We start from the raw sequence: 25,771 nt of genomic DNA on the forward strand, positions 1-25,771 counted from the left end.
AAACTAGAATAGTAAAATAGAGAAGAAAGGAAAGCCAGTCCAAGTATGTGCTGTGGATCTGGTTCCTGCTGTGGGTAACTGGGCTCTGTCCTACTGGGGACCCTCTGAAGAGCCATGTGGAACACACTTCAGAATTGTTTGCCCTGCACACAGCCAGTTGTCATAGCAACAGTCAAAGTAAAAAGGTAATGAGAGGATGTAAGGCAAGACATAAAAGATGTGTGAAACAAGTATATTTTGCAAATTTATCTCATGTGGAGATAAAAAGAGCAGTTATTTATTAAGCCCTTATTATATGCAATCACTATGCTAGCCACTGGGGAAGAAGCAAAGAGAAGAAAGAGATTTTTTAAAAAATCATGATACACCTGCCCTTCAGGAAGTCACAGTCTAGCAGAGGAAGAGAGTCTGTAAGTAAAGCCAGAACGATGAGTTTGCTCTGCAATTGGGCCTCAAGGGATAGAACAAGTGAGGGAGGGTAGAGTATTATTACAGATATAACCATGAACTAGGTTCTTAAGGAAAAACAAAAGTAATCTGATAGAGTCTGGAGAATAGGGAGGGAATAGAGGAAGCTGATTGCTAGCAAAATCTGGAGAATTCAAGGGTACTTTGTGTTTAAACCATTGTGATCTACTTGGATGACTTATGTACGAAGCTGTACCCTAGTACCCAGAGCACTGAGTACAGTACTAATTTTTAGACTGTACTTTTAGAGCCATGTTTTGGAAGGCACATATATTTGTGTGACGGTTATTGTTTTACACCTATAGAACTTTGAGGCATATAAGACCTCATCCACACAAGTGAGTATTTCATATTGAGTAAAGTAGGAGCTTAAATTGTCACTTCTTATACAAATACTAATACATTTTTAAAGAAAGAGAAAGAGAGAGAGAGAGAGAGAGAGAGAGAGAGAGAGGAAAGTCTTCCATCCGGCAGCTCATTTCCAAAATGGGTGCAATGGCTAGAGCTGAACCAATCCAAAACCAGGAGCCAGGAGTTTCTTCCAAGGCTACCATGTGGGTAAAGGGGCCCAAGCACTTTGGGCCATCTTCCACTGCTTTGCCAGGCCATAACAGGGCACTGGGTCGGAAGTGGAACATCCAGGACTCAAACAGGTGCCCATATGGGATGCTGGCACCACAGGCAGAGGGTTAAACTGCTATACCACAGCCCCAGTTCCAATACTAATACATTTTAAAAGCCACTATTTAGTGAATACTTAAATCAACACTGTACTAAACATTTAACTTAGTTATCTTTTGTTATTTATCACAACCTTCAGAGGAGAATAGTTCTATCTTCTATATTCAGCTGAGAGAACTAGTGTGCTAAGATGCTTAGCTAGTACATTAAGAAACAGTCTCCAGCCATAAATAACACACTCAAATAGAAATCATAGACAAGAGTGACTATTAATGTTCGAATGTGTGTGTGTGTGTGTGTGTTTGTATGACTCTGTGTATCTACAATATGAGTTCTTGAGAGATATCCAAGAAGACAAGATGGAGGCCTTGGTCTCCTACAATGGTAGTTACAAAGTCCTGAATTCTTGATTGGTGATATTATCTTCCCTACAGTGCCCCTATCCTATACTTGAACTTAATAGTCAAACTTGATTAAAATGTAGAAATTACAATAACTAACTAACTTTGGTTCTCTGTAATACATACGTTGACAGTGCCCATCATTTGATCAAATATGTATTTACCCAGGTAAATTAAATGCTTTCAGGAAACCTACATTCTACAGAAGAAGATGAGCATGAGAGTGGTAAGGCGTAGGTAAAAGCAAGTGGCTGTGGGAGGAAAGAAGAATTGGAAGACCAGTTCTAACTGCAGTGATGCAGAAATTCAGGGAAATGTAGCATGATAATCAGCATACCTGAGTTCTGTTTTTGCATTTAATTTAAACAAATTACTTAATCGACAGTGGCTTCATTATTTCATTTGTAAAACTTAAGGGTTGTGCCAGTTGACCCCAAATACCCCTAATAGTCTTGCCATGTTCTAACTTAGTGAGCAGATTTTATGTAAGATGAACATTCAAAGAGAGGTACTATCTCAATACAGAGACATAGACCCCCCCAATCTCCAAGGAAGGCAGACAGTGAGAAAGTACACAAGTCTGGCAAAAGCTGGGATGTGCATTGAGAAGAGAGAGCCCCCCTGCCTACATTGTGGCAAATGGCAGGGTAGTCAGTGGTAAGGTGGAGAAGCAGCATGAGGAAAGTTTATAGAAGGTCTTTAGTTCCACAAAAAAATCATTTCGATTTTATTAAGGTTTTCCAAATAGTCAAAATATATAGTGGCAATGATTAGAAAATCTGAGAATAGGTGAAAAATCAATCAAGAGCATAAGAATTGGAACAATTTAAGTAAATTATCAGACTACAAAAGCAAAAAATCACTGGCCTTCACTGCATTTGTAAAACTAAAAAACAGAACTGGACAGGTAAATGGAATATTCCAAAAAATAGAAAAGATCATCAAATCTTATGAAATTCTTAATTCTTCATGCTGGTAGAACACTGTTATAGAAAAACAGAAAATACCCTTGTTTAGGGTAACCTTCCTAGCACAAAAGACACAAAGAATAAAATTCAATAACCAAGACAATATGATTATTAAAGCTCTGAGTTTAGACACCCTATATGAAAATATAAATAATTTCACACCCCCATAGTAATGCATATAGAATCTTAAAAGCTCCTTTTAACTTACAAAACGTGTTTGCTAGTTTGTAGTTTCTTCCATTTTTTTTTTTCATTACAAGCAATATCACAGTGAAGACAAAGCTGATAGCAATGACTATCAGTGACCTTAAGAACACAGCTGGGTTTCTATTTTTATTCTATAAAACCCTCTTTTTTCAACTAGAAGATGCCTTAATGGCCCAAACTAAAGTTTATATAGTAAGGGAAAGTTGTTATTGTATTTTGTGTTTATTTATTTCACACAATGATAGATTTTCTTAAACGATCTATTTATTTATTTGAAAGGCAGAGTTACAGAGAGGAAGAGGCAGAGAGAGAGTCTTCCATCCACTGGTTCACTCCCCAAATGGCCACAACAAACAGAGCTGGGCTGATCCAAAGTCAGGAGCTAGGAGCTTCTTCTGGGTCTCCAACGTGGGTGCAGGGGCACAAGGATGTTTGGCCATCTTCCAATGATTTCCCAGGCACATTACCAGGAAGCTGGATCAGAAATGGAGCAATGGGATTCAAACCAGTTCCCATGGGATGCCAGCACTGCAGGCAGTGGCTTTGTCTGCTACACCACAGCTCTGGTGCCACAATGTCAGATTTTAAAACACACATAAGCACACATAAACACACACACTCCTAAATACATAAGGATGCTTCATATAGAGACCGATTTGCAAACTCACCTGGGATGAAGAACAAATCAAGCCGATCAAGAAACTGCTTAGGGTCATACAAAATTACCTGTATTGACAACACACTTCAAAGCCACTATACATTCATGTAAATTACTTCTATTTTTCTAGACATAAACAAAGAAACCAACACATTTAGAAGGTATCAATGAACAATTCAAGCTTTGAGACTTTATTTTAGTAACTGGAAGAACAGAGAAAAGCAGGAAAACTTGTTTCTATTGGGGGTGATTTCTGCTGATTTGTTTATAAAGTTTTTATAAATAAGGTATTTCTCTACAAATAAGCAGATTTCTGAATATGAATAATAACAAACATATCTTCACAATTTCTAATGTATTCAAAACTGAGTAGGCAGAGTGGTGTACCACAGACTTTGGGAAATGGCTATTCAGCAATCAGAATGAGATTCAAGAATAAAAAGCTAAGTGGTTGCTAAGATTAAGCTGATAGGGAAACTCCATTAGTGAGAAAGAGGAAGGAATGGTGTCATATCTTTATCCATTCTCCTCAATTCTTATAACAACACAAAATAGACTTTTTTGAAAATCATTACTTTATATTTTTATGCTGTGAAGGCTCAATCTGTCAAAGATGTTGATGCTTCCTGCAGGTAGTCACTCCATTTTTGGTCAAATAAAAAAAAAAGCCTGAAAACCTAAAATGTTAGACTAAGTATCTAAATACAGATTTACCATGACTGTAGACTTGTTACTTGAACAAAGTATATTCATGCCCCCTTGTTAGCATAATTTCTTTACAAAAAACAAAGGAGAAGGCCAACTGGTATCCAAAGTCATTTATCCATTCACTCTTGAAATACAAGGTGACCATTGTAGGGGCTCAAAAATTATGCCTTTCTCTACAAGACTGAGAAAAGCAGACAGTGGCATATTTGTGTATTTGTAAGCCCAATAAAGTGTATGATTCTCTAAAAGCATCTTGAGTACATAAATAAGTTGAAAATCTATGCATTTTTAGCTCCAATACATGACAACTGTGCCATTCAGGCATTCCTCAACCCCAAAGTCTAGGGGAAGAAGATCCCAGTGGATCTACTGGATAGATACTAGCAATATCACACAAATCAAACCTCCTACTGGAGACCACTGGGCACAGGTATGAGAGAGTATAGAAGACAAAGTTTGCTATACTATGTCCATAATGCAGTGCATGTCATCCCAGAACTCATACCATTGGAAGGACCATTGAAGATGATCACTTGGGCTGAGACCTGCCAGATTATTCCACACAACACAATCAGAAGTTCTGCATCCAGTCACAAAGTTATTCCAGCTGCAGCTCTCCTTCTACCCTAATCGTCACCTAATGATAGATAGAAGTATGAGAGATTTAAAAAGTGTGGTTAATCTGAGCTTCTGCTTATCTCTTACACCTGTTAATGTAAAGGGGATGACTATTAACTGAGAGGAATAAACTATTTTTGTGCAAACTCCTCCCTTAGTGTGTAATGAAATAAGATCACATTGTCAGTTGGATCTATTTCAATGGTGCATAGTTTTTCAGTCAATTAATGGGTTTTCTATCTTGCATGAAACAATTGGGGAGTAAATCATTCACTTCCTTTTAACATATAAGCTTACTTAGAAACATGTAAGTTGAGGCCAGTTTTGTCTTATGGAAGCAGAACTGTTGGAGTTTACATTAACTACCTTCATTTGCTACAAGAATATCAACACTATGACTCAAAACTAGTTCAGTTAAAGTTTGAGGAATTTAAGGAAATTGACTACGCAAGTAATTGGGTATTGTACCAAACAAATATTTCACAGTTACGTTTGTTCTCGCCTAAAAATAAAAACTGGAGCAATACAAGGGAAAAATGACAAGACGGAAAATAATGTGCAGCAGCTGTAAGTAATTGGAAGTGATAATCACAATTAGACAGTTATAAGAAATGTATTAAAACTCAAATTGGATCTTCTTGTTGACAACTAGGAAAAATCCCAAAGGACTGGACTCCACACCTAACCTAGGCATTTATGTTCCATGCCTAAGAAAGCTCCTCAACCCAGATTCAACATTAGATCATCCATGAAACCACTCATGCCGTGCAACATGCACCATGATGTTCTCTTAGGCAAAACAGAGGGAAAGGAAGAAGAGATACTACTCCTTGACTTTGAGAAGACTGCAAATCAGAGGAGATCAGCTGATTATCTGCAAATAAAAGGCACTGAAAAATCTTCCCAAAGAGACCTGTAAAGTGCAGAGTTAATATGTTTGTAATAGAAAATTGGAGACACCTTTGTAAGACCAGAGACGCACTGATTTAACAAACTGTTGATTAGTAGTAATGTCCACTATACTTATTTGTGGAATGCATCTTAAACTAAAACAAAAGGCTTTTCTGGGGACAGGGTCTGTTTCTATGTTGCTACTAACTCAGAGAGTGCCTGGCATATGGCTTACCCTGAGTTTCTTAAATAAGTGAGTGAATGACAAGAGTTTGGGTAACACTTGAGAATGTTTATGCTTTATTAGACACTGCGCTGAGTGGGTTACATGTGTCAAACCCATCAAATCTTCACAGTAACTTTTGTGATACTACCAATCCTCACAGACGGAGACACTGAATGAACTTTGTAAGCAAGCTTATCATGAATTTTATAAGCTTCATAAATAAAATTAAGAAATGTGCCGAGTGTGTGCAGTTAGAAAAAGGTGGAGTTGAAATTTAAACTGTTGTCATCTGGATCCACAGTCTGTTTATTACATAGAATGTTACACGAAAAACTGGAGTGCCTTAACTTTGTAAGAAACTAGGAAGAATGATAACCAGCCAGTTTTGTTATTTGTTTTAAATCCTGATCTGCAAACTACATCAAAGCAGTCTCCCTAATGTACCCTATTTTTTTCTTTTCTTTTTTTTTCTTAGATAAAAGTTTTAATATGAAGCCATCTAATCCATTGCTCAAAGGCTGGATGTTTCTCTCTCTCTCTCTCTCTCTCTCTCTCAATCCAAAAATTTTAATTTATTTAAATGAGACACAGAAGGACTCGTCACCTGCTGGTTCATTCACTAAAAGCCCATAACAGCCAAAGCTAGGCCAAGCTAAAGCCAGAAGCCAGAAACCCAATCCTGGTCTAGATGTGTAGGTAGGCAGTCAATTACTTGAGCCATCCATGGTCTGTATTAGCAGGAAGCTAGAAGCAGAAGTAGAGCTGGGACTTGAACCCCAGGCACTCTGATGTGAGATGATGCGGGCATCCTACCCAACAGCTTAACTGCTAGGCAGAAGGCTCGCCCCGCTCTTTTTTAATTGTTAGCTCCTTTGTTTTCTTTTTTTTTAATTTAATTTTATTTTTTTAACTTTTATTTAATGAATATAAATTTCCAAAGTACGATTTATGGATTACAATGGCTTCCCCCACATACCGTCCCTCCCACCCACTACCCTCCCCTTTCCCACTCCCTCTCCCCTTCCATTCACATCAAGATTCATTTTCGATTATCTTAATATACAGAAGATCAGCTTAGTATACATTAAGTAAGGATTTCAACAGTTTGCTCTCACACAGAAACATAAAGTGAAAAATAATAGATGATTTTTTTTTAAATGATGATGAAATCAGATCAGACCTATTGTCATGTTTAATCCCAGTGAGAGTCAAGTTGGGAGTTGATAATTTCTTTTTTTTTTTTTTTTACAGAGGATCAGTTTAGTATACATTAAGTAAAGATTTCAACAGTTTGCACCCCCATAAAAACACAAAGTGAAATATATTGTTTGAGTACTCGTTATAGCATTAAATCTCAATACACAGCACATTAAGGACAGAGATCCTACATGAGGAGTAAGTGCACAGTGACTCCTGTTGCTGACTTTACCAATTGACACTCCTGTCTATGGCATCAGTAGTCTCCCTATGCTCCGGTCATGAGTTTCCAAGGCTATGGAAGCCCTCTGAGTTCTCCGATTCTTATCTTGTTTAGACAAGGTCATAGTCAAAGTGGAGGTTCTCTCCTCCCTTCAGAGAAAGGTACCTCCTTCTTTGAAGACTTGTTATTTCCACTGGGATCTCACTCGCAGAGATCTTTTGCCAGAGTGTCTTGGCTTTCCATGCCTGAAATACTCTCATGGGCTTTTCAGCCAGATCCAAATGCCTTTAGGGCTGATTCTGAGGCCAGAGTGCTATTTAGGACATCTGCCATTCTATGAGTCTGCTGAGTATCTCACTTCCCATGTTGGATCACTCTCCCCTTTATTTATTCCATCGGTTAGTGTTAGCAGGTACTAGACTTGTTTATGTGCTCCCTTTGACTCTTAGTCCTTTCATTATGATCAATTGTGAACTGAAATTGATCACTTGGAATAGTGAGATGGCATTGGTACATGCCACCTTGATGGGATTGAATTGGAATCCCCTGGTATGTTTTTAACTCTACCATTTGGGGCAAGTCAGCTTGAGCATGTCCCAAATTATACATCTCTTCCCTCTCTTATTCCCACTCTTATGTTTAACAGGGATCACATTTCAGTTAATTTTTAACAGCTCCTTTGTTTTCTTTTTCCTTTCTCTTCCCTTTGTATTCTGCTTTTCTTCTCAATTTAAATTTTGTTCTGCTTTTTTTATTCTCCTCTTCATAGGTAATTAAATTTAAAAAATAAATTAATTGTTGGCCAGAAAGAGAAAACAATTTCCCTGTCTGGTATTTTGCTTAAACTGCAAAGCAAAATAGAAATAACTATTGAACTAGGGTATTTTATCAAAGGGATCTTAGACAAATGTATATTTAGGAATACTTTCCCACATTTAATTTAACAAACATCTACTGAACACATTTGATATAAAATACAGATTACAAATTGCAGGGATGAGTGCTTCATAACTTTAAGATGCTTATAGTCCAGTGTAACAAGTGTGTGTGCAAATATATATTGATTAGAAATGAAAAAGAAAAATTTCTGAATTCAGATATAAATGGATGACTACTAATTATCATTTGAGATACTGGGGAGGGCTTCATGGAGGCAGTGGTGTTTAAGAATTTCTACAGTGGATAAGGTCTCAATAAGTGGAAAGGAAATGGGAGGAAGCCCAGCAAGACTTAAATATGCAGCATGTGAAAATGACATGGGTTAATGAAACACTCTGTGTATTAATAAAATGAGTCATTAAACTAGAACTAAGAATATGCCTGAGTCTGAACAGGTTGGTTGGCTAGAACAAGGGAATGGAGATCCATTAATGGCTTCACTCAATAGGCAATGGGAAGTCATTGAAGATTTTCAGCTACAACATCTATTCTTGCTTTCTCTGGTAATATCTGTTGTCCACAGAGTAGGCAAGTGATCATTTCATAATATTGAATTTTCCTATAATTTTTCTCTTATCACTCAGAGTGGAGCCAAAGCCCTGATCACAGCTCAATACCAACTCTGGTTACCTGCTGCTCACAGGAACTGTCCCTTCTAATTTCACATAGGATGAATAGCAATATGATAAGCACAGATGACTAAAAACATTGTAGAGAATTTATAACAGATCTGACCATCGCAGAGGTACAACTAGATGACCCAGAGCTGGGGTCTAGGACTTCTTCTATCTGGTCTTTTGTAGCAAAAGGGTGATGGCAGATAATTCATTACATGTTCTGCTCCTATATAATCTGCTGACTAATCTGTCTTCTTGCTAAAAATGCTGTCAGTATGACATATATATACACACACACACTAAAGTAAGGTACTAATGAGCCTAAATGTAGAAAGAAAAGAAAGACTCAAAAAAATATGAGTAAAGACAATGTTTTAATTTAAAATAAATAAAAGCTTTTTCTAAGTACTAGACTATTCAGAACCAAAGATAAAAGACATATTAAGTCTTGGCTTCAAGTTATTAACTTGACATGGGGATATTCTAAAGATTGTTTTGTGGTTTTAAACAAAATGATACTTGAGCAAAATATTGAAGCTGTTTTCTAATAAAAGGAAAGGGTTATTTTCTTAAAGTTTTTGACATGAAGTAGTCATAATTTAATATGTCAAGAAAATCTAATTGATTCAATAATATCCAAATAGTCCTGCATTCAGGGCACTAAGCATTAACTTTAGTACCATTATTCCTGTTTTCAAATCATTCAGTTCAACAGTTATATGCATACACAAAACCCACATGTAATGAATATCAATCAAAAAATTAAGTTATATAATGATAGCACACCACCCCAAATGTAGTAAAAGGCACATATTACTGCCTTTTTAAAAGATAATTGTAGTTATATTTGTTGCCTAGACTACTTCCTTGCTATGACTCCTTAGGGAATGCTCCCGTATTTATGCATTAGTCTTACAGCTCTGTACATCCTAAAGTTCTATATTTGCCTGTTTTTTTGTGTCCTCAACTAAAATGAACTCTCCCTGAGAGGATTAAGCTTTATTCATCTTTGCCTGTGTGATTCTTAATTCAGCCCACATCACATAAAACAATTGTATGACTTAGAATAATTTGTGACTTGATTCTAGAAATAGATATTTACAGAAATATTTTTCATGCAGTGTGAGATGTGTGTAACAATAGAATATTCACATGTATCATGGTCAGATTACACAAAGCAAGGAATCAGCTTAGCTTGTTGAAGTAGAAGGGATTCAGGAAATGCTGTCCAAAGATAGATTTTAAAGGGTAGAAAAGGGATTTGAGTATCCTTGATACCCCAGTCACTTAGTGTGCCACTTAATTGGTCACAATAACAAAAATATATTACCTTTCCTTTGTATTCTTAGCTTTCAAAATATCTTATTTATTAATTTTATGATTTACTTATTATTGGTCCCTTACTATTATACTAACTTTATTACACTCAATATACCTAGAAAATGACAATTATAAATAGCTGTTATTGAGGCCATACACCAATTAAATGTTTATTTATATTAAAAATACTCTGGGTTTTTTAACAAAAGAAAATAAAGTGTTTCATTAATTTAGAGTCCTTAGATATCATAAGTTGAAAATCTATTTTCAACAATAGACTTATTTTATTCATCATCTCATCATCTTTTTCTTTTTTCTTTCTTTCTTTCATTTTTTTTTTTTTTTTTTGAAAACTCAGTGTGTTGGGCTTCTAACAGTGAACCACATTGGTATATGTGGACTCAATTCCGAGCTCTGGCTCCTGACTCCAGTTTCCTGCTAATGCAGACCGTGGTAGGCAAAAAATGATGGCTCAAGTGATTGGAGTCCTGCAATCCTCATGGCAGATCTGGATTGAGTTCCCAACTTTGAATTTCAGCCCTAGTTCATCCTCAGACATTGCAGGCATATGGAAAATGGACTAGCAGATGAGAGCTTTCTCAGTGTGTGCGTGTGTTTGTGTGTGTGTCTTTCTGCCTCTTAAATAGATACTTACTAGTGGCACCTATAGATGCATTAAATAGTTGATTTTGTTCTCCTTTTATGAAAAGGTAGTAGCTTCAGCCCTGGAATTCCATTCATCTGGAATCAACAATTACACTGTCATGGTTACAAGCCACTGGCAAGAGGCAACACATCTTTCACCTTCTTTGATTTCTTAGAGGTGTAAACAATACAATTTATTCTTCTTGTTATATGGCATTGTAGTAATTTGTGAAAGATCTGTTAAAAACTACCTGCAGGCAGTTCAAACACAGGATGACTAAAACTGCTGGATTTGAATTATGGATTTAAGAACAAAGCAGTGTATCTATTTATTACATTATTCAATATCTACTAGGAAACAGTGCTTGAAATCTGGGTTTCAAGGAGAAAATGTAGTTAAAAGTATGTTGGTGGATTTTATTGTTGTTACTGCTATTATGACTTTATTCTTATGGTAAACAAGAATCAGTCTCAATTAAGCCTGAGCATACCTGCAGCATTCAATTTCCGGGACAAGCACATACAAGGAGGCAACTATTCTCTTTGAAATGAACTGGAATCCACTCAGTAGACTGGAACAATATCCCAAACTTGACCAATCTTTAGGTGTTTGATGAAAATCCAATATGATGTTAGCTGAGTCCCACTTGGACTTCTCCATGTATAAAATTGTGATCTTTTCAATGTATAAAAGTCATTATACATTTAACTGCTTGAAATTCTTCAAAATCTCCTTCGGGATACAGGTCTAAATCCTTTTTTCATTACAATCCAAGTCATTCTATGTGCCTAGAGTGCCAGTTTCAATTCTCTCCATTTTAGGTTTCAAACTTCATGCTCCAGGAAGACTAATCTGTTTTAAGATCCTAGAATTACACCCCATTCTCCCCTTTCCACGTGCTTTTGAATACGTTGCTTCTTCCACCCAAGTGAACAATTCCTTGCAGCAAAGCTGTTAAATCTCCCTTCCCTTGCCCGAGCAGGTTGCAATGCAAGTTTTCTTGGTATGTGTCGCTGCAGTTTGTGCACGCAACTCTAATATTCTTAAGGTTGGCTTATGTTATTTGAACATCACCCTCCCCACCTCCACCCCACCCCCCAAAATAGAAAGGCCTTGGAAGGGAGACCTTTAGATTTATATTTCCAACATTTAATACAGTATTTGGCTGATATAAAATATCTACAAATACATATATGAATGAAGAGTATCCACTAATAACAAATATTGCTGCTGCTTGAGTCCTTAGCACCTGTTTGGCCCAGTGCATCCTACTATCCTACCGTATGTACTTTGTCTTCAATTCTCACCTCAACCCTACCACGTGAATTCTATCATTTGTTATTGCTACTTTGCCCTTGAGAAAACTGAAGCTCAGACAGCTAAGTCAAATAGGATGCACATGGTCACAGAGTAGAATCAGATGGGAACCTAAGTCTATCTGACCCCGGTGCCAATGCTTTTCCCAGTATACCTGGCTACATTTTAGTTATTGTCAACATTCTGAAAGACATAAATTAGATTTTGATTTAATCTTCTCCATTTCTTTCCAGCTCCAAGTACAGCCCAGTATGGAATCACCGGGAGCGCGGAGCTTCTTTTCTCCTGCTGGTACCTTGTGTTGACACTGTCCTCTTTCACCAGCATATTCTACCTGAAGAATGCCATTCTACAATAAATTTAAAGACCCATAAAAGGCTTTTAAGGATTCTCTGAAAGTGCTGATGGCTGGATCCAATCTGGTACAGTTTGTTAAAAGCAGCGTGGGATATAATCAGCAGTGCTTACATGGGGATGATCGCCTTCTGTAGAATTGCTCATTATGTAAATACTTTAATTCTACTCTTTTTTTTGATTAGCTACATTACCTTGTGAAGCAGTACACATTGTCCTTTTTTTAAGACGTGAAAGCTCTGAAATTACTTTTGGAGGATATTAATTGTGATTTCATGTTTGTAATCTACAACTTTTCAAAAGCATTCAGTCATGGTCTGCTAGGTTGCAGGCTGTAGTTTACAAAAACGAATATTGCAGTGAATATGTGATTCTTTAAGGCTGCAATACAAGCATTCAGTTCCCTGTTTCACTAAGAGTCACTCCACATTTACAAAGATGCATTTTTTTTCTTTTTTGATAAAAAAGCAAATAATAATGCCTTCAAATCATTTCTTCAAAATATAACACATATCTAGATTTTCCTGCTCGCATGATATTCAGGTTTCAGGAATGAGCCTTGTAATATAACTGGCTGTGCAGCTCTGCTTCTCTTTCCTGTAAGTTCAGCATGGGTGTGCCTTCATAAAATATTTTTATCTGTCTCCAACTAATATAAAATGGTTTGCTAAATACTACAATTTGAAAGCAAAAATAAACCACAATGACAAAGTTAAACGTTCTCTCTAAAGAAGGAAGGCACTATTGGACCGTAGAAATCGCTTCCTTCATTACCGGTGATGTTTAAGACTTTTCACCCGGTTTTTGTGATGAAAACCAATTTAATAACATAGTGCAGAAAACGTACCATATGATTTCTTTAGTTGTAGCTAAATGTCAGATCGATCCACTGTGGGAAATAATTCCCTTTAAATGACAGCACAGTCCACTCAAGGGATTGCCTAGCAATACAGCTCTTTCTTGTTCGCTATTCCAAGCCCATTTTTCTAAGACGGTTTGTCAGAAAGGACCCAAAGTCCTATTACCTAATATGATACAAGTTGAAAAGCACTCAAAATCAGTGGGATTTTGTGGTAAGTTAATGTTACACAGACAGTGCTCTTGTGTACGAGAGAACTTTGCATATTTTTCTCTGAAAACATCATTCAGTTGGTAGTCTGGAATGCAGGTTATACTAAAAAAAAAAACCCAATATAACAAATGGTCTATATTGAGATGCAGCAGATCAATTATTAAAGTATCTAATTCTACTTTGTTAAAATCTTTATAGATATTTCAGTTCAGTCCTCCCCAAATTAACACTCTCAGTTTCATCATACATGAGATATGTTAAGATGTGACCAAATGAGGACAAGATGCAGGTGAGGAGACTATTTTAGGATATGTTAATTATTAAAATATCATGAGCATTCAATTATTTCTATTATAAAAAAGGAAAATTACCTTTTTGAAGAAAAATGCTGTTACTCTAAGTATTAGATTACAGGAATAGTTTGATGGTTTTATTCTTTCCTAAAGACCCTAGCCCTGAAAGCTGTTTTGCAGGTTTGATGAAGTTATCAATATCAGTACACTTACATTTCTACAAAATAGTCCCCTTTTACAAGTCATAACAAAATAAAGATGTTACTAATAAAATTAAAGATCATAATTTTTTTCAAAAGTTGGATATATTTAAGATACATAATATTTTGTCCCAGAAGGCATGACTTGAAAACTGATTTTTAATTTAGACCCAAAATACACCATAAATCTATTTTAATTAGAAAAATGAATCTTAAATGAGGAGACATAAATACTCAGTCTTCCCACAAAATGGCAATAAGATAACATGATGCAATTAAATTTACTAGGTGTAAAAAATTTATGACATACTGAATGATATGTTAAATGGGTTTTTTAAACAAATATGGCATTTAAAATTATTATTTATTTGCTTTTAAAAATATCCTTTGTGGATCTTGTGAGTAAACTACAAAATATTTTTTTGTATTGCAGCTTTAAAGTGGCACACTCCATAATAATCTACTTACTAGAAATAGTGGTGCTACCACAAAAGTGTTAACCATCTGTACCATTGTTTGGGAGAAAGAAACAGATCAAGAATGCATATTATACAGTGACCATTTTCCTAGAGTTAAAAATACCTCCTCTTTGTAAGGTTTGTAGGGTAAATGTGAGGTAAATTGAGGTATAAACTATGGATGAACCAAATAATTAGTTCAAAGTGTTGTCATGATTCGGAATTTGTGGAGTCTGGTGTTTTCCCATAGAATGTGACAGAAGTACAGTCATAGCTCAGTAGCTATATGTATTTGCCTTTATGTTAGAAGAGATTTTCTCGAGTGACATTTTTAATAGAGGAGGTATTCACTATGTTTTTCTGTATCACAGCAGCATTCCTAGTTCTTAGGCCCCTGGACAGAGTGACATCATGAGTATTTATGAGTTCAATATTGTTCAAATAAGGCTACAGTATTTGCTTTTTTGTGTGAATGTATTGCATATAATGTTCAAGTAGATGATTTTACATTTATGGACATAAGAAATGTCTGATTACTCCATTTTATCAGTCCTGACTGTACAAGATTGTTGCAATTTCAGAATAGCAGTTTTATAAAATTGATTTATCTTTTGATTTATAATGCTTTTTTACTATTCATTTCCATGTTGTATTTTTCACAAGTTCCATCCCTGGGACTCCTTTGGTTGCCCCTAATTTCCTTATCGAAGAGTAAGATAGGAAAAGAAAGAGCAGTAGAAAAAGGAGAATAGAGAGAAAAGAAAAAGAAAGGACAGGAATGAAAGAAGAAAGGAGTGAAGGAGAGAGGGAAGGAAGGAAGGGAGGGAGGGAAGGGAGGGAGGCAGGGAGGGAGGAAGGGAGGAAGAAAGTAAAACAGAAGGATAAAGGGAAGGGCAGTACCAGAATATTAGGATAGTTGATTTGTTCATTTGCATTCTTGATTTAACTGCAAATGGTGTAATTCTGTTTTACAATGAATGATCTCATTTGAAACATAAGCCCTGTTACACCATTAAATTCCTATTATGCAGAAATTATATAAAGAAAAGTACTGCCCAATTATAGTATTGTGTTTTTGACACACTAAAACATTTGAGAAAGAGAATCTCAAACTTAGAGCCACTTTTGGGAGGTTAATTAAGTTTAACTGAAAAATTAATTCTTCATCATAACATTTAAGCTATATCTAGAAAGTAGACTGGAGAACTGAGAAGATTACCGAGTTAATTCAGGACGAAAATATATTCATAAATATCCCTATGTGTAAGTCAGAAAATTCTGAGAAATTGAATTATCAAAGCCAATAATCTATATTGATCAAAGTTATTGAATAATTGTTAATTTATCCATTGTGCTTAGCTTTGTGACACAGCCAAAAGTTATCTATTTAATCTTTTCAATAAAAATTGTTTTTTGAAATCCAGAAATGATTTAAAAAGAGGTCAGGTTTTTAACTATTTATTGAAGTATGTGGATGTACAGTATTTCAATAGATATGAATATGAATAAATGGTATGCCTTAAGATCCTTTGAATATGTATTTACTTTAAAGACTGGAAAAAGCGCTTCCTGTCTTTTAGTAAAACATCCATATTTCATAATCTGATGTAAAATATGTTGTACTGTTTCCAATAGGTGAATATAAAGTCAGTTTATCAATTAAAATACGTATTTGACTCATTTTAAAGAGAAAAAACTGATAATAACTTAAACATATTTCTGTTACTCCGTTCATTTTCTGCCACATTCACTTTATCACACTCACATGTCTCTAACTCCAAAGCAATACAAGATAAAAAATTTTGACACTACAGCTTCAAAATGGCTCCACACAGTAGTCTTACTCTTGGTTGCTGATTCCCCACAGGTTCGATGAGCTGAACTACACCTAACATAAAAAGAATATTTGGAGAGGTTTTATTATCAATTATTTAGAACTTTTATCTGCTTAAATGTAGGAGAGTTCATAACAGAGACTGAATTCTGATGTACTCACAGGTTAAACATTTGGAAGCCCAAATGGTTGGAGGAACAAGGAGGAGTACAGTTTCTGAAGACGGCTGTGTGTAAAATAATTGAGAATGTGTGCTCCACCTCAAAGCATTCAGATAGAGTTTTGCCAAAAAACACCTTGTGTTGGTTCCAAACACAGCATGTGATTTGACAAAGAACCTTCAGTTTGTCAATACTGTGATAGGCAAATGGGAGGCCATCCCCGATGAATGATTTAACTGCTCTCTCCCAACTTTGTCTATGGTTTTCTATGATACTAAACCAAGTAAATGGGAGCAATGCAGTGATTCAAATAAAACAACAAACTATCAAAAAGTCATGCTTGCATTTATGCTGTTTTGAGAGATGAGGGTACCTAAAAAAATGCATGGAAAATGGAATTAAAAGATGTTTGTTTTAGTGCAAAAAATATTTGAAATCATGCATATTCTTTTCCCAATATACATTTTCCATAACTTTTTTGAAGACCTTTCTATGCACCAAGTATCAGAAATGGAAACTTGTCATGCAAAGCACAGCTAGTTTCTCTCTGAACATAATAGGTCAAGCACAAATATGTCAAACTAGTATCTAGATATTTGGAAAAGATTTGCTCACTTTAGGTTGTCAGGCAAGAACATAAGCAATAAATTTAAGAGCAAATTTTCAAAAACACTTTACTTGAGATAGAAGAATATGATCCAGAGAGTCAAAGTACTGTCTGAACTTTCCAAGTACATGATGTCACCTTCATGTGTGTTTTTTGTAGTATTTCCAAACTTACTGAAAATATTTAAGAATTGATACCTCTAGTGAAAAGAGAAAAAACTTTGCAGTAAATCAAATAAATACTTTCTAGTCTTCCTATAGAGTAAGATAAGTGGAACATTTTTCATTCTTCCTAGAATCTTCACCCACTATTGACCCAAGAGCAGCCCAAACTCCCAAAGTCTTTGTCTAAGAAATGTGTCACTCTTGAAGGGGTCACATATACTTCCACCTTGCAATTTAAAATGGCAAAGCATTCTGGTACACATGACTGCTTTAACTTTCATAACATTTTATAATAACTTAGAGTAGAAAATATTATTATCACCTAGTGATGATGAAAATGAGATTCAGAAACTTTAAGTCAGTTGCTGGAGATTTCACTACTATTAAGTGATAGATTTGAGTCAAATGTGCAATGCAAAATATTTCTAATTTTTTCCTATTCTCTTTTCGCCTTCCCAGGGATAGGAAAAAATATGATCACATAGCTAACTTCACTACAATCATATGTATATATAAGTCTATATATATATATATATACTTACTTTAAACACACATATTCACATACATATTATATGTGTGTGTACATATGTAGAGAGAGTATATACATGCACACACACATATACATATACATGCTATCTCTTTATTTTCTAATAGCTCCACAGGGTATGTGGCTTAATGCTAAATCATATTGTATACCTCATCTGAAACTTAAGGTATGAAACTTATGAGGCAGTTACCTTCATACAATCCTTGGTTAGATTGGACTCATTATACCAAATGCAGGATCTTGTCATAATCACATATATTTTCTTTTTATAAAACATTTCTCCAAAGATTTGCCAAGTTTGGGTTTATCTATTAAAACAATTCCTCAGACATCTACAATCAACAGAAATCTTGGGGAATGAAGATCAGAATACATACATTTCTTTAAAAAAAAAAACGCTAACAGAATACTAATTTGAATCGAGTTATATTCATTGAGTTGCTATGTATCAAAATACTAAATATATGTGTTGGGGCAGCTGAACAAGAAGGAGATCCTACTTTCAAAAATTAAACTATATTCACCTTAGAAATACACTGGTATCTTGTCAAAATATAGATATAATGCAAATCTTAATCATTGTTTAGTTTGAAAACATGGTTTCCATACACTTATAAAAATAAACATATTAATATATTAATAAAGTACTTGATAAGATGTTGCAACCAGAAAATAGAACAATCCAAAGAATAATACACATTATTAAAATTAATGTTAGTGGAGAAAAAATTAGATTCTAAGGAAGAGAATTTGACTGAATCTGCATCCAACGGAATTTGTTTCCATATCCAGAAACAAGAAATATTTTGCCCTAGTATCACTTATCTACCACTTGAAAATTATTCAAATGGAGTGAAAGATATAGAGGACCCATACACTGAAAGGTAGACTGAAAGAGTGTTTAAATAACACAAGATTTTCCACTACAGAAAAAACAATTGTTGCTAAAATGATGAGACATAAGCATTTTAAAAGCAGTCAAATTAAATGAATTGCTAATATTTTGAGCTTGGTGAAATAATCACTATTTTGAAGGTTGAAAAAGCTCTATTATCTGCCAGCACTGTGGCTCACTTCGCTAATCCACCACCTGCGGTGCCAGCACCCCGGGTTCTAGTCCCAGTTGGGGCGCCAGATTCTGTCCTGGTTGCTCCTCTTCCAGTCCAGCTCTCTGCTGTGGCCCGGGAGTGCAGTGGAGGATGGCCCAAGTGCTTGGGTCCCTGCACCCACATAGGAGACCGGGAGGGATCACCCGGCTCCTGGCTTCGGATCAATGCAGCACCGGCCTTGGCGGCCATTTGGAGGGTGCACCAATGGAAGGGAGACCTTTCCCTCTGACTCTCTCTCACTGTCTATAACTCTACCTGTCAAATAAAAAAAAGTATTATCTATGTCTTTAATATTCTACGTTATCTATATTCAAATTTATATATTCATTTTCTTCCTTATCTTGAAAATCATTGCTCATTAATCTGAGACATGGAGACCTGCACTGTGGCATGGAAGGTTAAGCCTACTCCTGAAGTGCCGGCATCCCATATGGGCACCTGTTTGCATCCCAGCTGCTCCACTGCTGATTTAGCGCCCTGCTAATTCACCTGGGAAAGAAGCAGGAGATGGCCCAAGAGCTTAGACCCATATGGAAGACCCAGAAGAATCTCCTGTCTTCAGCCTATCCCAGCTCTAGTGTTGTGGTCATTTGGGGAGTGAATCAGTGGATGGAAGATCTCTCTCTCTGTTTCCTCTCTCTCTCTCTTTCTCTCTGTGTGTGTGTGTGTGCATATGTGTGCGTGTGTGTGTGTATTTCTACCTTTCAAATAAAATAAATCTTTAAGAGAAAATCGGGACATATAAAATAAGAAGTCAATAATTTTAACAAGAACTATCTTGTTGCAAGAACCTACCTTTTTGAAAAATTAATGTATTTTGAACACTTGTTAAAAGAATTAAAGGAAAAGCACTTTGAAATGGGGAGGCACTTCAAAAAACAGTGTTTTACATCAACAACAATATGAGAAATGAAGTAACAGTTGACATTTTTAAATTTTTAAGGCAGGTGGTTTTCCTTCTTTGTTTCAAGTGCACTGCTGAAAACATTGGTATGTTCCTTGATGGAACTTTGAACTTGCTAGTTTCTTCATTAATCTTGACCTTTTTTATATTCAGAAAAAGTTAACTTTACACTAAACCACAGCAGACGTATACATCCTGCAGTTCTGAATAGTGCTTTAACAAGTACTCCAAACATATGGATTTTCTCAGAAAATTTTGGGACACACTTTAGAAAAAGGATTTATCAACTCTTCCTTAAAGACTATAATAGGCTAACCATAATGAACACATATTTCTTGATTGTTCTAAAACATGTAATAGGACCCAAAGAACTCAGCCATAGTTTTCTAAGTAGTTTCCTAAATGTGGATTGCGGTTGCCTGAATCTTGACATTGCCCTATCGTGCCTTTGACAAGTGACCTGATAAAACGTGGTCAATGGCTCATTTTTGACATATTCCTTAAGAAACCATTGCCAGAGAGCTGAAACTGCTTCAAACCGATGTCTTTTTGGAAACAAAACACATACTCCCACACAAAGACAAAATCGCATTGCTGTCAGTGATCTGGAAAATAAGCTTGCAAGCCAGCCATTTGGTGTTCTGTGTAATTTCAAAGAAAAAGAGAAGAAGAAATGACAACAATGCAACCAAGAGATTCTGTCTGAGTTTACTTTGCAAAGATATTAGCATGAAGAACATCTTGTGAGTTAATTCATCAGAAGGTGGCTCCTGCTCTAAATACAGATATGGAAGAGAGTAGATATTTAAAAATTTGGAATAAAGCTTATTTCTCCAAGTATATCTTCCTTGTTGATAAACAAGTAGTATTTTGAAATTCTTCCTGTCTAATTTTAAATGTTGACAATGACAATGACTGGTACATTTTCCCTGGAAATGCATATTTCCAATTTATACATAGACAAACTAATATGTGTGCTCAGAAGTGTACGGTCTCTTATAATTCAATTTTTATAGTGTATTAACAAAACATTTATGGTTTTATACACGACAGAGATACATCTTTTATCAAATAACACAAGACTTTATACAATGGTCTACATCTTTTATGTTGGATGTCTTCTCAGGCTAGTATAATTTCAAGAAGAATCTATCATCTGTTGACATTGTGTTGATATTAGAAATTTCTAGAATCAAATTTAATTTGAACTGAAGAGAGATTTACCTTAATCTTTGTCAGATAACTCGAAGCTTTCCTGTGGCATTCATTCATTCACTCTCTTATTTGACAATAAAAAATGATTTATCAGACCTTCTGAGTCATCTGAAAGGAATGACGTGGGAAAGTTAATCTGAATGTTTAGAAGACTTCACCAAACTGGAGAAAAAGTCATCCATTCCACTAGTCCTTTCTCTAGCAAGCCCCCTTCTCCTTAACCTGAAAAAGAGGGAAGGAGATAAAGGGGAGGGAGGATGGGGAGGAGAAGAAGGAGAGGGGGAAGGGTGGGAGAAGGAGAGAAAAACAGGGAGGAGGGGAAGGATAGAATAACCAAGCTTTTCTCCCGGAAAAATAGCTGCTAATACTATATGTGACTGAAACTCTCTCTGGAGAAAAACTTCCTCTGTGTGTGTGTGTGTGTGTGTGTGTCCTTCCTGCTGTCTGGGTTTATCATGAAAAATAATGTCTTCTTTGCAATGTGGCTTTAGTTTCAATATCTATACTTAATAAGTATAGTAATATGAATAAATTTTTAATTCTCCAAGTTGTCACTTAAATTTTTTTGAAGTTTGATTATTGTTCATCTAAAATTCATCCCCCCCCTTTTTTTTTCAAGAAAATATAACAATGCATCACACAATATAATTAAAGAGGTAAGACTGTTACCAGAGAATGGCAGGGTTCTTGTCTTCGCACAAGAAAGAATTCAGGTGTGAGACAGAGAGTAGTGGGAGGTAAAATAGCAAGGTTTATTAGGGAAGGGATATCTGTAAGAACGGATGGGCACCTCTCCAGACAGAACCTGAGGGAGAGTGCCCAGTGGCTCGGGCTGGAGCGGGGAAGGAGCGAGGTTACATGGTTGAGTATAGAGGCAGAGGGCTGAGCTCACAGTCCGGTTGAGGGGGGGTTAAGGAGATGGGTCTTGCTTCCCCACCTCTGCTCCTCTTGGAACAAAGGGCTTTTTGGATGTAAATAGAAAAACTTCGGAGTTTTCCCCTGAAGGTATCAGACAGGAGGAAGGCTAACTGGCGCTGTTCTCCTGAGTTTAGAGGAAGGGTGAGCAAGACTCCCTGGAGAATTAGGATCCAGAGAAGGGTATTTAAAATGCAGATACTGGGCTGCCTCTGGAAGGTTATCAGGCAGAAGGGGTGGGGACCCCCACCTGGCAGGTTATCTGGTAGGAGGGGGCAGGGCAGGATGCAGATACTGGGCTGCCCCTGAAACATTATCAGGATGACTTTGAGATGCAGATGCATATGCTGGACATAGACATCTTCTCTTTAGGCCTTTGTCACACACACATAAGCTTATATCTGACTTCCTACCTAACAAGACTACCACCTCTCTGTGACTTGATAGTTAATAAGGAATTATCGTAGGCAATTGCTGAAACTGCTAATAAGTAAACAAAATCTGAATATGAGTAGATAACTGGTTTATAAATGTGTACAACCTAAGTGAAAAAACAAGTCTGTCAGGGGATTTTTGCTGGGAAAAAACCCTCAAATTTCTTGAGAATTTAACTTCTACAATTTTAGACTCCCAGAAAAATATTTTGTTTTCAAATCCAATAAAATAGAATTACATTTTAAAAGATCTCAGTGTTTCATAAATCAGTGGTGGCTGCAAACAGCAGAAACATGTTGGCTAAAGTAAGCAGAAAAGGAATTCACTGGAAAAGTTCTTGGGTGACTCACAAAAGGATGGACAACTGACAGCAAGAGAGAACCAAGACAGGAGCAGGTAAGGGCACCACCTTGGTGGGGTTCAGAACTATCACAAATTACAGCACTTTGGTGTATTGATTTTAAGCTGGAGGAATTTGAGACATGACAGATGATGGAAGGACCTACTGACACCCTGCTTCTCCCCAAATTGGGGCATAAAACCATCTTGTGAGAGTTGCATTCCTTATATCCAGAGGAAAGGAACATTTTATCTCTGAAGTCAATGGGATTCTAAAACAAATCTTAAAAAAAAATAGGCCTTGCTAAGTTTCTCTTTGTTTACAGACCTCAGCTCATACCCTTTGGCCCTATGATATTTATCCGTGATTCTCTACTCTTCATCAAGCCTACTCTAAAAATGCTCAGATTTAGCTGTTTCTTTGGGTCTTCATTTCTTTCTGAAGGTTTCCATGTCACATAAAACATACTAATTCATATGTTTTCCTCTTATTAATTGTTCCTTTTTCAGTCCAATTTTTATATGACCCTAGGACAAGGTAGTAGGAATTTATTTCTTCTGTCCTCCTGTCACCATGGACAACTGTCACCTACACTGAAATCTCAGGTCTATTGCTACCTGAGTACTATTTGATTCTTCTCACATTTGCCTCATTTCCTCAAGACCCAGAGGTCTGAGGAATTGCTGTAACTAGGTTTATAACTCAAGAACAAAGCTGCCAAATGCAGGAATTATCTACACTACCTGAATTTTAGAAGCAGAAGATGCAACCCTTTCTTCCACCAAGATTCATTCCCAGGAGAAATTTCCAAACAAAGAATGTTCACCTCCTATTGAACCAAAGAATGAAAGTTTCCATTCAGCACCCCTGTAAGCAGGTGAGTGCACAGTAGATTGTACATGGAAAGCCATGTATATTTGCCTTCATGTTAATTTAGTAACAATTTTCTATTTTAACTAAGAGATTCGACTATGCCTGTATGGTTAGTGCCTTCTACTCCAAAATTATTTGACTGTTCATTAAAATAAATATTTTGAATAAATTCATCAGAATGTTACATTTTGATATGTATTGAAAAATACATCAGAGTTAATAGAAATTTTAAAGTTGACATTTTATAAAGTTACATATTTCAGTTTTGGGAGATTTTATATATATATCACACACACACATACACAGAGGTTTACTTTTTTCCCTATATCAACATTTTTTAAAAGATTTATTTTTATTCATTTGAAAGAGTTATAGAGAGATGTAGAGACAGAGAGAGAGAGAGAGATCTTCCATCAGCTGATTGACTGCCCAAGTGGCCAAAAAGGCCAGAGCTGAGCCGATCCAAAGTCAGGAGCCAGGAGCTTCTTCTGAGTCTCCCACATGGGTGCAGGGGCCCAAGGACCTGGGCCATCTTCTACTTTCCTATCCAGCAGGAAGCTGGATGGGAGAAGGAACAGCGGGACTAGAAGTAGTGCCCATATGGGATGCCAGCACTGCAGGCTTGGGCTTTAACGTGCTGCACCACAGTGCCGGCCCCCTCAACATTTCTTAACAAGAGAAAAGGTGTGCAAACAATCCCTTTGCTTAAAATTTGATTTTAAGAGCAACAATAAAAATAAGCAGACAAAAATTCTATCTCACTCAAAATGTCTAATATTATTTAGACTAGATATGGCCTATTTTTAAATATTAATTAATTTGTTTTGAAGACAGAGTTACTGAGAGATATGGAGAGTCAGAGAGAAAGATCTAAATACTGTTTCACTCCACAGATGGTCCCAATGGCTGGGACTGGGCTAGGTGAAACAAGAGCATGGAACTCCACCCAGGCCTCCCATGTAGGTGGCAGGTACCCAAGTACTTGGGCTGTGTTCCTCTGCCTTCCCAAGTGCATAAACAGGGAGTTGGAGGAAAAGTGGAGCTGCTGGGACTCAAACTAGCACCATATGAGGTGCTGGTGTTGCAGGAGGTGGCAAACCCACTGTGCCACAACTCTGGCCTGATATTACATATTATTTTGAACACATAGTTGTATTCTAGTACACAGTTTCAGTGAAGGGATACTCAGGAGTAGTTTGGTTTCTTTAACAATTATTTAAATGTAGCATAACATGTAAATTTAAAAAAAATTTTATTTATTTATTTGAGAGGCAGAGTTACAGGCAGACAAAGAGACACAGAGAGAGGTTTCCTCTGCTGGTTCACTCCCCAAGTGGCCGCAACAGCTGAAGCTGAGCAAATCTGGAGCCAGGAGCCAGGAGTTTCTTCCGGGTCTCCCACATGGGTACAGGGGTCCAACCACTTGGGCCATCTTCCACTGCTTCCCCAGGCCACAAGCAGAGAGCTGCATTGGAAGAGGAGCAACCAGGACACAAACCAGGGCCCATATTTGATGCCAGTGCTGTAGGCATAGGCTTAGCCTACTATATCATAGCATTGGCTATATTATATACATATGTATGTAATACATACATATTTAATTGTTTTAATAGATATTTTATCTTGTACTATAATTCAGTGCCTCCAACACAATGACATATGTGAGCAAAGTATAAAAGAGTCATTTTAAATAATATAAAAACTAAACATCCTTAGAAAAGTGGCTTCAGAGAATAACCCAGTATTCTAAAGCATAGTGTCCCTTTTAAATTCAGATTATCTTAATGTTAGTTTGAGCATTGATAAGCTCTTAGGACTTGGACATGTTCAAAAAATTCCAGATTTCTGTTCCCAGAAATCTAGTTACTAAGATTCTTTGTCATTATCTATAAAGGTATTGACTTAATCAGAATAATGTAGTGAGAAAAAAAGAGTTTAAAAACTTGGAAATCTGAAACAGATTATATTATTTATTGATTTTTATTTTTTTATTTATTTGAAATAATCAGAGAGAGAGATTCAGAGAAAGAGATATCTTCCATCCACTGGTTCACTCCCCCAATGCATGTAATAGCTGGAGCTTGGCTAGACTAAAACCAGGAGCCCAGAAATAAATCCATATCTCCTACTCAGGTGGCAGGGACCCAAGTATTAGAGCTGTCACCTGCAGCCTTCCAGCATACACATTACCAAGGAGCTGGAATT

General features: G+C 36.4%; 1 protein-coding gene across 2 annotated transcripts in view; it reads left to right on the top strand.

Annotated features, from left to right (window-relative positions):
* NEGR1 (neuronal growth regulator 1) overlaps positions 1-15,985 on the top strand; it is a 947,630-nt gene extending 931,645 nt beyond the window's left edge. Inside the window, exon 7 of one of the 2 annotated variants that reach the window (XM_002715922.6) lies at positions 12,319-15,985. In XM_002715922.6, coding sequence (XP_002715968.1) covers positions 12,319-12,443 — 125 coding nt within the window. In that variant the 3' untranslated portion in view covers positions 12,444-15,985. The remainder of the gene's footprint in view (positions 1-12,318) is intronic. The other variant, XM_070078258.2, reaches the window with a different exon arrangement.
* Positions 15,986-25,771: the final 9,786 nt, after the last annotated feature.

The sequence above is a fragment of the Oryctolagus cuniculus genome, chromosome 7, assembly GCF_051225735.1.
Source record: "Oryctolagus cuniculus isolate XC-2025 breed Fujian yellow rabbit chromosome 7, ASM5122573v1, whole genome shotgun sequence".
Lineage (NCBI taxonomy): Eukaryota > Metazoa > Chordata > Mammalia > Lagomorpha > Leporidae > Oryctolagus > Oryctolagus cuniculus.